Source organism: Madurella fahalii, assembly GCF_045866475.1.
Source record: "Madurella fahalii IFM 68171 DNA, scaffold_2, whole genome shotgun sequence".
NCBI lineage: Eukaryota > Fungi > Ascomycota > Sordariomycetes > Sordariales > Madurella > Madurella fahalii.
The window spans coordinates 1906348-1921917 of record NW_027263972.1 but is presented as its reverse complement, the minus strand read 5'-3'; the positions used below and the strand labels follow the sequence as shown (position 1 = coordinate 1921917).

At 57.5% G+C, this 15570-nt stretch overlaps 2 protein-coding genes across 2 annotated transcripts; one reads left to right on the top strand and one right to left on the bottom strand.

Annotated features, from left to right (window-relative positions):
• Positions 1–2280: 2280 nt before the first annotated feature.
• Positions 2281–3629, top strand: MFIFM68171_03313 (uncharacterized protein; the record flags this gene model as incomplete). Its single annotated transcript, XM_071058734.1, has 2 exons — positions 2281–3305; positions 3368–3629. 2 exons carry the CDS (start codon positions 2281–2283, stop codon positions 3627–3629), a joined length of 1287 nt encoding a protein of 428 aa, XP_070914835.1.
• Positions 3630–12016: 8387 nt separating this feature from the next.
• MFIFM68171_03312 (uncharacterized protein) lies at positions 12017–15094 on the bottom strand (the record flags this gene model as incomplete). Its single annotated transcript, XM_071058733.1, has 2 exons — positions 12017–13913; positions 13968–15094. 2 exons carry the CDS (start codon positions 15092–15094, stop codon positions 12017–12019), a joined length of 3024 nt encoding a protein of 1007 aa, XP_070914834.1.
• Positions 15095–15570: the final 476 nt, after the last annotated feature.

Here is a 15570-nt window from a genome sequence, read left to right as displayed (position 1 = left end):
CCGTGGACGAGGTCATGGTTCGCCGATGTCGAAACGAGCGGACCTCTCCCTGCGAATGGTGGGCCCATGCTAGGCTTGCATTGGCAAATCAGGACTGCGGCTGTGGGGCTGCGCTCAATCTCCTCCGATCTGTTGCTGCGCCTTCCAGATTCCGGCAGTCATGCCCGTCGCTTCCTCCATTTCCGCTTCAACTCAAAATCCGTCAGGAACGACCATCTCGGACAGCATCGCTTCGACAAAGGGATGCTGAAGAAAGTGGCATCGCAATGTATCAGTTCAATTAAGAGCCTACTGCGCAATAATCCTTCCGGGGCTTTGAGATGCCGCGACACCCATCTCGCGAGACTAGGCTTGGGGGCCAAAATCGGAGCAGGGGCACCTACAAGCTAGGGACCTTAGTTCCCGCATGTGGTCGGGCAATAGCCGAGTTCCTAGCAGGTTCCGTTCTTCTCCGCGGTCGTCTCCTCTCTGTTTGCTCGATGCATTCTCTCCCCTCTCTTACCCTTACCCTCACATTCGCCCTCTCACTCTCCCCTCATCGACCATGTCCTTCAGGCCATGAGACTCCCGATGTCTTTCACGAGGTCCCTTCCTTGGCACATCCGGGCTCCATACGCCGGTCTGAAATCAAAAGGGTGATAAGCAGCCCGATTAGGGAATCTGCGTTAACCGTTGGCATGGCCTTGATCGTCCTGCAGCACAGACGAAGTGTTACGGCCCAGCCATTCAGAGGCGCGCCTCAACAGGCGCAAGCGCTCGCCTCCCCCACACCATATTCCGGATGATGGTACGGAAACAATACTTTCGACCGGCCAGAAGCTATGCGGTTGGTACTGTACCTGATATGTGTTTGCACGACCATCGTCGACTCCCTCGGTGCAGCCAACCGCAACCGGGCCTGGCCTCCCGTCCCCCCGACCTCACTCTTGGGTCGCCGGTTCCAGCGTACCTGTAGTTGTCCTATGCATTTGTGCAGCACCTCGCCCAGAACAGAGCTCCCGCAACCCTGCTTGAACTGTGTGCGGCGCCGGCAGCGGCGGCTCGCCGTGGCTTGAGCGTCCCCGAGGGTTCTGGCGCGGGCTGCCGCTTTCCCCGTCCCGTTTCGCCGAGATTCACTACTCTGCAAGGTCCAAAAACCCGCCGTTATACGCAGACAAGTGATGGCCTTTTGCGCTCGCACCAACAGCATGGATGGCGCAGAGAGCCGTGGCCTGACTGGCCAGACACCCTGTCGCTGGACCCCGCAGACTTACGAGGGTGAAATTCTTCGCCCAAGATGAGCAGGGGGGACCCACTGCAGGTGGAATGGGCTTTGCTCCAACAGCTCGAACCAGGGTATCTCTTCCCCCCTGCCCCGGTCCGCTACTTTTAGATACCCCCTGCACTCATTGATGCACAGCTCCCCAACGTGGTGTAGCGCTGCTATTTTCCCAGTCCTATTTTTCTTCCAACGCGGAGGAGCTCCCTCTCCCTCACACCCCTGGCCTGTTCTGTGTCCTGCCACACCTCCCCGAACCCCCAACACGTCTCGCACTAGCCGCGCTTCGATGCCCGTTCTGCCAGATCCTTCCTCATCGGGCTGGTGCTCGCCAGCCTTGTCTGCCCATCACAGCACAAGTGCTCACCCGCAGACGTACCCCATGGCAAATCCACTCCCTCCCACTCCCCCCGGTCGCTGTCGTGCGTCGTTAGCTGCGCACCCCTTCCTCCACCCCCCCCGGTCAAGCTCAGAGTTCCCCAAAGATGCAACCTCTCTGGCCCCCAGCTTTTTCATAACGAAGGCGATACATGGGCTTACTCCATTATTAGCCAGGCAGAAACCTTGTTCGTCTACAAATCTTATAAGAAACCCTGGTTGTCTGCCTTGTCGACCACACCAGTTCTTTTTGCCCTCCCACAGCCTGCTTCAGATTCATCAAAGCAGACGAGAGGCGCTCGATCTTTACTTGGGACAATCCCGCTTCGTGTTTATGCTTCTGTGCTTAGCACACGCCTGAAGGGCCTCGAGGAGCAAGACGCCTCTGCCTGGTCTCGTCCGTCCCCTCCTATATCTGACCTGCCTCCCTCGTCCTGTTCTGTACACAGTTTTGACGCGCCTGGACACCAATCGGACCCCCCAGAACAGACTCACTGGGTCAGATCCCTGGCCACCGCCGTCCAACAAACACCAACACTTGCGCGCACCGTCATCCTTCTCGGTCCCCCTATCTTACACAAAGCGCACGCCCACCAACCACCACCCAATAAATTGTCTACGCCCCCCGGCGCCTTATATCCACCATGGACCTCACACCACCCGCTCTCACAAGGTCGCCATCGTCCCCCGCAAACACCTACTGCCCTTCAGAGAGATCCTCACTTGACTACCCCTCGCCCGGCCTGGTCGAACAGCAGTACAAGATCTCTTCGATCTATGGAGATCAGTCCTGCACTGTGACGCCGCCCATGGAGTCAGAGACATCTCTGCCGCCGCTCGATTCGATGAACCAGCATGACTGGAACAGCACGACCGTGATCCACCCCGTCTCTTCGGCGGCGGGTATGCCCAGCATCCTCTCGTCAGAATACGACTCCTTTGGGAGCTACCCATATAGCCACGACGTCTATCATGCGCACTCGACAAGCCAGGCCCACTCGATCCATACCTCGACTCCTCCCCCGACTGGCTCTGCCCCCAGGTCTCCGCCCGCGCCTCCCAGGACGTCGATGCCCTACACGCCAGCTACTTCTGTCCCCGGTTCCCTGACGCCGCGGGTCAAGATGGAGGGGAGTTCGGAGTACAGCCAAAACATCGAGGCGTCGCACTACCCTTCGCCGCGGTCAGTGCACACCTCGTACGCCTCCGACAGCGGCCCTTACACCAGCACCTCGGGCGGCTATCTCTCTGACAACGGATCCGCAACATGGCACAAGCCCGAGTTCCAGCCCGTAGAGCCCGAGCCGTTTTACCCTGGGCCGCCGCCCCCACAGCCGTCAGCATTTCTCCACGACGCCAGACGGCAGTACCGGGTGACACGCCCACGGCGGGCACCCCGCCGCCTGACCACCAAGGAGGAGGCCAATTTTCAATGCGAGCACAAGGGATGCGGCAAGCTGTTCAGCCGCAGCTACAATTACAAGGCGCACATGGAGACGCACGATGAGAAGCGCGAGTACCCCTTCCCGTGCCCGGTCAACGACTGCAACAAGAAGTTTGTGCGCAAAACGGACCTCCAACGGCACCACCAGAGCGTGCACATGAGGGAGCGCAACCACAAGTGCGACTACTGCGGCCGCATGTTTGCGCGCAAGGACACGCTAAGGAGGTGAGTTCGCAACAGGAACATGCGTTTTTTAAGAAGTGGCTTGGCTAACTCGCAACTCGTAGACACATGGAAGATGGCTGCTCCAAGAGGTTCGACATTGGCACTCTGGACCTCCGGGCCGAGGCCTACGACAGCATGCACCCCAGTGCCCGCTCCATGGCTGGGCCTATCGGACACATGATCACACCGCCGGGTAGCCTGCCGCCCATGGCAATCCCGCCGCTCTGCAGCACCAGCGTCCTCGGCTCCATGGCGCCCTCGATGAGACCCCGGGAGCCGCTTGCCAGTGGTGATCACTCGCAAGGTCACGGCTGGGGCAGGTGATGAGGCGGACGAGCTTCAGAAGTTTATTTTTTTTTCTTCTTTTCTTTATTTTTTTCTGGACATATTCCACAGAATCATGGGTAGATACCAAGGAGGCGTCGATGGCGCCAGGAGGGAATCCCGAAGGGTGGGTGGGTGGATTGGCTCTGTTTTGTGTGGTGTGCAATCACGCCTTGTACGAATAATGTATTTCATACTATGTGGCAAACTCTGGAAACGGGAAAGCGGTGTTTGACTAGACAATGGGAAGCTCTGTGCTGGGTACGTTTTATTTTCCATGGCTTGCGCAAGGAACGAGCGGCCGTCTTTGCAACGATTTTTTTTTTTGTTGGGTTTTTATTTATTTCCTTTTTACTATGCTCATGTTCCGGGACGGGAGGAGGAAGGAAGGGGGAAGGGGGGAAGGAGCCGACTCAGGCCCCATCATCACCCGCTGTGTACATTGCTCAGAAGGATCTGCAAATGCCAAAGTTACCCACTGTACGCTAGACATGTGAAGGTCGGGCGTCAGCCAGCTTGGCCAAAGAGAAATAGTTTCAGCTTGTTCAGTGGGTTCTTCTACCAGCTCGCCGTCTCCTAGCTCGCTCATTTTTTGATCGATTCAGATGGCCGTGCCGCGGCCTCTTCGCTGGGGAGCCGAGCCCGCCAATCTCGCGTCGAGGAGACTTTCCCGTAGGCGCACGCTAAGAAGCTCCACTCTGGACGACACGGGTAACCCCACGCATGTCGGTCTCTGCAGCTCGCAAAAACGACGACGCTAATAGTTCACAGTGCCCCGTGATGCATTGCTTAGATCAGCCGTCCGGAACGGGTTGCAAGTGCCGAGGAAGGACTTTGCGTCCCGTTAAGGGCGGACAGCTTGAGATGGATGCCTCGTGGACCGACATGTTGCGTCGCGTCCATCTCATTCGTCAGCTATGGGACGAAGGAGCACGGGGAGTTCATAGTCCATACCCGACCGAGGTACCCTGCATGGCATCCCGCCTTGGGCCCCCCCCACTTCGATTTCCTTCCTCGCCCTTTTGATGTCCGCCTTTTTGCTCCTGCCGTGTCCCGGTTGTTCGTCTGCTTGCTCACGCGCCAAGAGCTCGAAGAAAGCGACGGCATTTGCTGACCGACGAGGCAGCTGTGGCTTTTGGGGCGGGATCGCCAGCTCGGAATGCGGCTTACCCGGCCCACACAGCATTCTCCCTCCCACACAGAGCCCACACCATTGGGTCATTGGGGGATGTGGCCCAGGTTCGCCCAGCCCGACATGTCGGGGCCACCCACCATCGCGCGTTTAACAGCCACTCAGCTGCAGCCTCCTAAGCCCTACGGGTGGCCAACGTTGCACAAGCCCAGGCCCGCACACCAGAAACCGGTCCGGACGATGCGATGCGCCTTCTGCAAGAGGTCAAAACGACTCGACGAACTGGTGTGCCATGCGGTACATTTCTCCGTTTTCAAGCCAAGTTCCCCCAGTCGCTCGCATCAGCTAAGACCTGCGTAGCAGGAATAAGCCCGTCGTAGGGCCAATGGCGGTAGTCAAACAACCACAGGTGTGCACCGCAATCTATGCAGGGCTGGTGGGGGGGACTACACAGCATGAGCGACGTAAAGCGTATCCTGCACCAAGTATGTACAGTACTGTACGCTACACTGCACTAGAACGGCCGCTCGCATTGATCCTGCAGAAGGAAAATCCTCGGCCGTGCGCAGCAAGAACGAGCGGATCTCTCCGTCGCTCATCACCTGGTTCTGGTTTGGAGGAACCACACGGCAGCAAGCGAGTGCCCACATCCTCTCTTGCTGTCCAATCATGACTCCCACAACTCTCCGGTTCGTGAGATTAGCCGCCTTGTCATCGACCAAGGGAGTCAGCGGACACAGCCTAGCTGAATTGAGCCTTTCGTCCTTCTCTCCCCGGAGACGCGCAACGACATTGCGGCAGGCAAACGCGAGCTCCCCAGCGGCCGCTCGAGATGTGCCTTATCTTCAGAAGGAGATGCTGGGGCCACTTGCCTCTGGCAGCAGATTAGTCACGCAGTGTCAGTGTTCAAAGTCTGACAAGGCTGGCCGGCAGCGTCATCGAAAAATGCACTCCACGGCGGTGAAGAAAGATTGCCAGCCCAGAAGTCGCAAGTCACAGGCCCGCATCGCAACTTTTGCAAACTTGCATCATGCTGCCGTCGCATCCTCTCGCATCGGCCGACAGCCTGCCCACGTAACACAAGCTAGCCGAAGCCCATGCCGAAGGCCACTATTGCGATTCCTGCAGCCCCCAACCTTGATTTTCTTCGCACTCGAGCCAAAGGCACGCGAGCTTTGATGAATGTCGCCTCCTCGCACATTTCTTCTTCGCCGGGGATATCAGGACCAGGGTCGTCCGACCATCTCCCATCTCATCGCTCGCCGTCGCAACGGGGATCAACGATTGGCCCAAACAGCCGCTTCGCACTCTTGACGTTACACCGCACGGCAAACTCTTGATTCCCAAGTACAGTACCAGCATGATGGGTCTGGGGTCCAAGAAACCAAGATAATGTGCGCCAAATTCGGGAGAGGACGCGTAGCCAGCTAGCTCTTTCCGCGCGCCCGCCCGCCCGCGTGTGCGTGTGTGAACGTCATGGCCCGGACCGCCTGAATGCATCCCAACACGCATCACTGCTCTCCCGGGGGCAATCTGGTCTGCTCATCACATCACTGTTCCATGGTGTGACCCGGAACGGTTCGGCGTTTAGTGCTGGTCCTGGCGGTCGCTATGACCGAGAGACCCGGCGGACGACATGGTTCACGACCGGATTTAGCCTGGACACCTTCCGGGTGTGGCCAAATTTTGCAGGCCCTGGACAGGGAACGACTTTCGAAGGATTCCGCCCGCGCTTTGATTGCCAGCGCGAGTTATTCCAATGCAGCGTAGCGGGATCTTCGCAATCAATCTCCTCTGTTTGGACTTCTGGCAGGCCTGCCAAGGGCGGGCCTAGGCTGTTCTATTGCCGCTCCGGCGCACCACGGACACCCGGCCGAATCATCTCAACTCTACTTTTCCCAACTAACCCGCCAGGGATGGCGGTTCCTTCGAGCGCCGAGAACGCCGGCATATATGGATCCGCGAGTATGGATCCTCGGGGGACGCACCTTGCCGCCTGCTGTGCCGCTGGCGCGCAACACGTGGATAAGTGGCCACTAATCCGCATGTGTCGGGACAGACGTTTACTGGGGTTCGTTTCTGATTTCCAGGAGATCCAGCTTAGCAAAGCCGAGAATCAATGCAATCGACCAAGTCGCCGGGTGGGGGTTTTACCTTTGGAAGGTTGGGCGACCCGACTGCATTCCGGGCCCGGCTCCGACTGCTCGGGACCGGCCACACACTCAGAGCGCACGGCCATCAACGCGCGCAAGATATCCAGACGGGGACCAGCGCCCGGTTGGCTAGCGCAATCTACGCGACACAAGGGCAATGCATGTTGCTTCCGCCCGCCTTCTCGCGTGTTCCTCGAAGATCCTCGTTGCAAAAGCACGCGCCCGCGATGACGGCGGGTCGGCGAGTACAATACAATACTTGTCCATCACGGGTCGGCGACTCGGGATTCCTAAGAGGGCGCCATCAGATTGCTAGGCAGGAAACGAGACCCGCAGAAGAGCTTGTTACGCTAATTGCATCAGTCACTGCGACGCTTCCCAGGACAGCCTCACCATGATTGGTGTTGAAGATGGTGATGATGCATTCGAAGGAGCTCATCTACATCATCCCTAACTATTGGGCAAGACGCCGCAGAAGTGCGTTGCTTGGACGATGAATGGCGAAAGCAAGGATCGAGTCTCAGGCCAGGGTCCTCCCACTTCGCGCAAGATTTGGCTTTTCTCCGATTTGGAAGCAGCGCGCAAGAAACCTCCGTCCCTGCCAGCCCCTCCCTTCTCGCTATACCGTCCCCTTCTGTATTACAAGTAGGGGCTCCTTGTTGTTTTTAAGGTTCTGACACACAATACCTGGCTGGGGGAAGGGGGGCCTGCGGTAGGGGGCAGAGTATCCGTAACAGTCTCCGACCCTCCTTCCTACCTCCGGAGTGAGAGATGTAAACTTGGCGCTTTAACCCTTTGTTTCTTTTTTTCTCTTTTTTTTTTTTTTTTTTTTTTGTCCATTCACTCCCTCGTTGGTCCGGATTCTTATGCATACTCTTGCTGCGCGTCTATTACGTGCAGAAGGTATGTACCGTGCACACCACCTCATAGAAACCGGTGGTGGATGGCGGGCCGCAATAAGCAATACTTACCTGACTGGCTGCTTACTGGCCCCCACCCACCCACCTATGGCGTCGTTTTACAAGTAGGGCGAAAATGCAGTGTGCTTTTCCGTTTCTGTTTGTGAAGGCTAGACTAGGGAATTTTGTTTTCCCCAGCTTCCACCGGCGCCCAGGATCTTTGACACATTGCCCGACTGTGTGTGTTTTTGGTCCGACGAACAATGACCCTCTGGTCGCGGATGCCGGGCAGCGGGCGACGGGAGCCGAGCGCCGAGTCACGGCGGAGGGTTGGGTGGTGCCAGCCGGGTTAACTTTGACCGCCGACTGCAACTCTGACTCGGAGGCTTTTGCGTACGCTTCCTTTTTCCCACTCCCCTTTGAAGTCCTAATCTAAGGTTATCGGATCGAGGGTGCTTGTAGGGTTCCGCCCGGCATCGATCGCAGGGACGTCGGGGGTTGAGCAAACAAACGTCAATGTCAGGCTGACATGGGCGAGCTTATTCACATCCCCCTTCACTCTCCTTCCCCCCCCCCCCCCCTTCTCCCCCATTACCATGTACCTTTTCGCCACAATTTGGAATTTTGGAAATTGGAATTCTGCAAGTCACTTCGACTCGTTTCTGCGCGGTGGGGTTGGATTCTGTCGGCATGTCAGGTCAGGTCAGGTCAGGTCATGTCATGTCCTCTCCTGTCGTTTGCGTCTTACTGTCTGACCTGCATGTTGAATGTTCCCCTTGTATTCTGGGACGCACGGAGAGATGAAATCATGTTATTAGATTGCCGTTTAGCCCGCTGTACAGTGTATAGCATAGGGTCTGCAAGTCGGTGGCTAGGGGGGGCTCTCCCTTTGGAAGGATTCGAGAAACCAAGGCCTGACGCTTCGTGTTGGGGGCCGTGTGCTTGCCATCTTCGTACACTGCACGAATAGAGGTCGTCGGAGAACCCGCGCCACGCTGGACTTCGATACAGGTAAACTCCATGTTTCCACTTATTACCGTAAAAGTATATGCCCTCCTCTTCATCTCCATTTACCGGGGGAGGAGGGGGGGGAGGGGGCTGTCAAACACCCCGGCTGGAGGGTTGTGGCTTTCGTCGTACTTCGACAGGTGACACTGCTAATGCAAGGGTTGAGTGGGTATAAACCGCGATATGGTGGTGGTGGTGGTGGTGGCGTGACTTTGGAGGATGCGCAGGAAGGATTTCATGCAGGCAGGGGAATTGGATACACGATGCGTAGTTCTAATGCTCGCGTTCTTCAACTTGCTCTGGTTTCCCCTCCCCTCTCTCCCCCGGTTATGGATCTACGACCCGTCATGCCCATCTGTCACTGTTTCGGAGCCCGGGAAGACGGGTAGCAAGGCAGAAGCTTGAGGACAAGCGCGGTTGATTGGTATGTTTGGTACGTGATGGCCGGGGGTTCCGATGGTTGGCCCGGGATGCTATGAGACAGGGTATATAGCAGGGCAGGGCAGCGTAGAGTAAGGCAGGGCTGGGAAGGCCAGGCAAGGCCAGAGCAGTGCCTCCTGCTTCTCCACGGCGTTTTCCGCTTTTCCCGCGCCTTGTGCCGTTCTGTGTACAAACTATTTCCCCCGCGTGTCGTCTACTACAGGCATTTCGCTTGGAGTTGTCCGACGGTAGTCAAGCGGCACAGTGGAAGGAAAGGGGGGAGGGGATGGACATTGCCTTGATCGGTTCATTGCTGTTATCAACAACAGACGCTGCCTAGTGTCGGCCGGCGAACTTACAAGATACTACTTTCTAGCCACTCACTGTTGCAGCAGCTTTGGGTTGAAGGAAGGATCAAGAATGATACGGCGCGGTGCAGATGCCGCCCCCAAAACCCCGGTCCCGTCCAAGTCCCCATGTGTCTCGTCTCAGATCCGGCAGGGTTGGCGGCAAAGGGGCGTGAGGTCATGGCCGATGGACCAGGCACGCCATGAGGTGGCTTTGATTGGCAGGCTTGGCTACCGGTGAAGGATCAGGTTTGTGTTGTATCGGCGACTTACGGGGTAGTACCGTGTATGATCAGGGAAGAGCGACTGGCTGCTCGCCAGGGGTCTTTTGTGTTTCTAGGGCGATCCATCCCGCTTTCCCCGTCCCCGCCGAACGGGAGCGGAAGGTTCTCTGCGTCAAACGGTGCCGTCGTCGCTACGACGCTGGCAACTGTTCCAGTCTCGTTATCTGATGCATCATTCTATCGGTGATTATCCTCCCCGGAGTATCGCTTTCGTCGCCGGGCCAGACGACGCTGAACGTCGCGACGCGGATGAAGCTCTGGTCTCGGTTCTCGCACAGGATGTCACACGGGATATTCCTTCCGCCACTCCGGGCCTGGAATCCGGGTGTCTGGCCGTCCAGCCCGGGGTGAGGTTGCCCTCGGCGTGTTCTAGAACGTACGAGTACGCTCCGTCTCGTTAACCTTTGCTTCTTCTATCCATATCGTTTCCCGTCTGAGGTAGCTATCCGTATTTAATTGAGCGTATGGTGACGGCGTGCCCCGTTCGAACGGTCGAGGCCACGTGAACGTGTACGAGAATGGCTGGGCTGGTCGTGAATGTAATAGTTATTACATGGTACAGCACCTATACTCCTCTTACTCGCCCCGTTCTCAAGGGGTAAATGAGCTCTTTCCGCACCGGGTTCTCATTCGCTGGACGGCTTATTCCATCCTGTTACGATATGCCATGTTACGCTGGAATCGACGACGCCTGTTCCCCGTGGGGTTACCGGTCCGCCGCCGGAGGTGATGGACGGGGGCGAAGGGAAGGAGCATTTAGTTTGTTACACTACATCCCACCATAGACACCAAGGTAGAGGGAGGGCGGCTCACCGTTCCAGTACGTTGTTTCCCTAATGATCGTGTTGTTTATTTTCACTCCCTCTGTGGAGGTAGGGTGCCAGTTTCTTCATCGTGCTTCGGGTTGTCTCTCCAGCGTATTACCGGCCGCAGGGATGGGTTCCTGGTTGGTAAGGAAGCCTCCTTGGTCGATTAATTCTTCTGGCATGCTATAGTATCCTTTTCCTTGACCTCTAGCGCACCGCTGTGGCGGCTGCGCTTAGTGGCCGGTACTGATATGTGGCTTGGTTTCGAGCCGGAGGGGGAAGGTGGAAAGGCTTGGGTGTGCCCCAGGCACTACTTCCCACGCAGAGCCAAGCGGAGTGGGTGCGGTCATGCTTACTTGGCTGAGGAAGTGGGATTAGTAACGCGATGTGCTCGGCATCCGTGAGGATCAGAACGCCGAAGGGTTGCAGAGAGGGGTGTGCTTCCCGGTATCCAGGCAGGCACGGAGAGTGTGAAGCGCAAACGTGACAGAGATGGGTGTGCGGCACGGTATCAGTCTAGGAGACAGCCAAATGAACCGTGCTTCCAATATCGCCCGGAGAACTGCCTGCCCCTGCCGTGTCTAGACCCCTATCTAAACACCACTGTATCAGCAGGTTTACGGGGCAAGGGACAAAGTTGGAGGGGAGCACTCCAAGCAACTTCAGTCTGCCACAGAGTCGAGTGAACAAGACAGCCAAGTCCCGGAAGGATTGCTCAAGAGTTACCGGCCGGGACGCGTACAATCCTTGTTTTGCCACTTCTTTCCCCCCTCTGTCGTGCCTAGTCGACGTTCCGCTTGCCTACAAACCTCGAATCTGTGACCCATGCTCCAATCCAAAGTATCCTCGCCGAAGAAGGAAGGACGCATCAGAACAGACACTGCCTAGAATGTTTCATGAAGAGTGAGCCAAGGAGCAGCGAGGTCGCAGCTCGCGTGAGACAAGGCGGACTCGACTGTCGGTAATTTGCCACCAAGGCTTCCCGGGTCGTAGGCGGGCTGTCTGTAGCGTGCTGCTGCGCGGTGGCCTGTAACGACCGACCTACAGAGAGACTCTGTCTCTCCATGCCGCTGCGTTAAGCTCGAGCCAGCCCACACAGGATAATGCTGCACTGCCAGCTCCTAATCGCTGCTCCATCTGTCCCAACGGGTATCTGTCCATGATTTTCTCAGACTCACCATCTAGAATGCCAACACCATATGCAGCAGTAAGATCTCAAAAGCCAGTCCTTGTAGAAAAGCACCATGCTTGTAGACATCGCCAGACCCAGATCCTAACAAACGCCGTGCTGATCCAAACCCCATCCCAAACCCTGTGTAAAGCTCCCGATGTGGAGCACTACCTCCCAACATGCCCCACGAATCGTCCCTTCGCCTTCACAGCCCTCATCGAGGCAAGCGTATGATGTCTGCCGGGGACTCTCCCCACCTCGACACACAAGAACCGAATCAAATCCAGGTTTGTCCAGTAACTAGAATGTGCGCTGAGCATATTCAGATATTGAATCTCTAGCGGACCGCCCCCGGACCTGAGGAAATAATCAATCTGCCCATTGTCGTTCAACAAGAACGCCTTCTTCTCCGCCACCTCTTCCCTTGTGAAATCATGTACCTCTAGTTCAAGCTGCGATGGTAGGCGGATAACAGACGGTTTCTTCGCTGCATGATGACCCATGGTAAGCGAGGCAGGATTTGCCGGCGCGGGCCCGACGCCAGCCATACTTCGCATTGCGTCACCGACGGATTTAAGAAAGGAGGTGCTGATACTGGGGACGTAAGCCGTCTTCAAACTTGCCGCGTACACGGGGTCGATGGTGCCATTCAACAAGTAGGCGATGGGATCCTCTTTGGCAAGGATATTGTAGATGTTGTCGACGGCGAGACAGCCAAACGTGCCTACTTCGCCAACTATGTCCTTCGCCACCGTATCCGCAGGGTCCGCGTCGGGTTTGTGTCTCCCGCGGCGCGGGATAAGGCTGCCCCGCTCAAGGAGGAGGAAGAAACCTGCTGGGCTGCCGAGCAGGAAGAGGTTGGTGGTGTCAAACTCGAAGAAGCTTGTGCCCGGAAGGGGTCTGGAGAGGTCCAGACGCTCGACGCGCGTCGGCTGCTTCGAGAGGACTTCGATCGCCATAGCGCTGCCGAGAGAGTGGCCGATCAGATGTACGCGTCCTTTCTCGGCGAAGCCTGGGTTGTTCCGGCACCACAGCCGATAGACGCGGTTAGCTTCGCCGACTAGGGCGGCTATCATCTTGGGTTTGTGATGAGACATGTAAAAGGGGATGTCAAACATGACGTCCGAGATCATGCTCCGCACCGCAGGTATTGTGCTGGGCTCAATGTCCTTCAGAGTGAAACTCTCGTGCGCATTTTCAGCATTGTTCTCTTCGCTAGTAGGGCCTCCGTCTTCGAAACTCAGGAGATGACGCCAGTTCACGGGCAGAACCATAATGCCGTTTTGATCCGGCCGGAGCACTGCCTTGACGACTGGGCTCTCGAGCTCGACATTGACAGCTCTCCGGAAGGCATTAACTGCGTGGGTGAAGTGGAAGCTCTCGACGCGCTCGGCAAATTTCTGGCCAATACCGTGGGCAATCAGGATGAGATCGGTAACTTGTCCGCGGTCCTTGTCGAGCTGGCAACCAGGGCAGCCACCGCGTTCGGCCGTCTCACGCAACTCTGCTGGTTGAACCCCGATACCAGGGGTTTTGGTGCGCGAAGCGGCACGCTTGTCGTGCACCCGTTCCCACGCAGCCCGGTCAAATCCGCGTACGACCGGTATTCCCACCGTTATACCCTTCATAATCTTCGAAAGCGGTCTCCTTCCATAGTAGGCCGACGGTTTCTGGCTGGGCTTTAGCAGAAACGCAGTGGAACCATCCTTGTAAATGACGTGGTAGGTGGAATAGGTCCTGGAGTCGGGCGGGGGCAGTGCGGTATCTTGTTCGGAATGGACGGGCTCTAGTGTCCCTTCGGCAGCGGCCTCTCCGCGGAAACATCTTGCAGCGCAGAACGGATCTGTGGATATTGGTGGTTCTGGGGGTAACCCGTTTTTGTGTTTGGGCCGCTTGTCTGTAACTTCGGGCCACAGACGGTGTGATATCTTCTCCTCCCCAAGCGGCCCCACATCTAGGGCAGACCGGAGTTCATCACCCCAAGTTTCTGTCCATGGTCGCAGTTCTCGATAGCCTGCCTCCAACTGGTTCGCAATCAGGGGATCCACAGGTACCATGGTATCCCTACAGAGTATTGTCAGCCATAGCTTTCTCGGTCTGTTCCAGAAAGATGCTCACCTATAAAACCATGTAGCCCTCAACACAGTCGAGATGTCATTCACTGGTGACCAGTAAATGGGCTTCATCTGAAGCACTGGCAGCGAGACCATGTGCAACCTCGAGATACCCACAGGCACCTCGACTGAATCCTCCAGCCGTTCGGCAGGCGCTCGTGCAGATGCCCGACTGTCAGCTCTAGCCCTCCCCCTCAGCGCGGCCATTGGCCCCTTATCGTCCGGCGTTGCCACCCCAGACGACCTATTCGACCTCGGCGTCGGTTCAACCCGCACAAAAGGCTTCCCAGAGATCCCATCATCCAGCACCGGGGGCCTTGCCGGAATAAAACCCCCGACAGGAAGACTGGACGCAAGCCCTCCTGTTGGTCCCCCATCGGTAGCAGACACTGGCGGCGGCCGTGAGCCCAAACTTCCCGTCACAGGCACCGGGCTTGTCCCCAGCGACAACGGCAAGGGCGACGGCAACGCTATCCCCGCTGCAGACCCCGGCCTCGGCCCTTCCGCCTCCACCCTCAACCGCGCCAGCTGCGCCATGACTCCCTCCAACACCCGGTCATGGTCCAAACTCTGCTGCCTCCTCCTCGTTACCGCACAAAACTCCTTCCTCAGCTCCGCAGACGCATCGATCGCCAGCTCGGCGCAGCAAACCGGCACGCCGCCATTCTCGGGCGATGCAGCCGTACCCAACACCGCCGGCGAAACCCCTTCCCGATCATGCTTCTCCCTGTGCTTCGCGGCCAACAAATTCACAATTGCCCCCAGTTTCTCCGCGTTTTCCTTTGACAGCCCCGGGCTGGGACTCCGGTTCCGGCTCGCGTGTGTGTGGTTCCGCCTGTCCCTCTCCGAGGCGAACCCGAGCCATGTCTTCTCCAGGGCAATGTTGTCTCCGGGGGAGAAGGGCCGGAGGGGGAGTTTGGAGGTCTTGGAGTCGCCCGAGCCACCTATGGTAGCTGCCGCGAGGGGATCGTCGATGGGGATCGGGGAGGCGTAAAAGAATTGGGCGCGGATCGGGGGGATGCCTTCAAGGCCTTTAATGGGCTGCGGTTCCGTAACGGGAGCAAGGCGACAGGCCGGGGACGTGAATGTGTGCTGCGCTTCGGGGGACGACGGGGGGGTGGTGGAGGTCATGATTGGTAGTTGTTGGCAGGACGAGATGGAGAGTGTGACTGACGAAGGCCGGAGGGGTCGAGATGAAAGGAGAGATGTGGGATCCACCCGAACGTCCACGAAGGGTTGCGATGGTGAAGAGAAATGTTGGCTGAATTTGTTGAGGAGGGCGGTTGTTGCCTAGCGTCAAAGGCCACGGCAACTGCTTACCGTTCGTCTCAAGGCTTGATTATGGCGCTGCATAGGGAACGCCGGCGATGGCCAAATCCATCCGAGGCCGCAGCAGACAGAGGCGTAAGAGCAGGACAGAGTATCGAGGTTTGGCCCAAGGCATGGCGAGAAGGAAACCAAATGCATGTGTCGAGGGAAGCCTTGCCGTGGCCGATTGATGACGTGGTTAGCCCAAGCCGGCAGCGGATGCCTGCCGCGGAATGCCCCAGCCTTAGGTGACTGCGCTTGGTCATTCCATTGGTTGCCCTGCTCTTAAGGTTGACTCG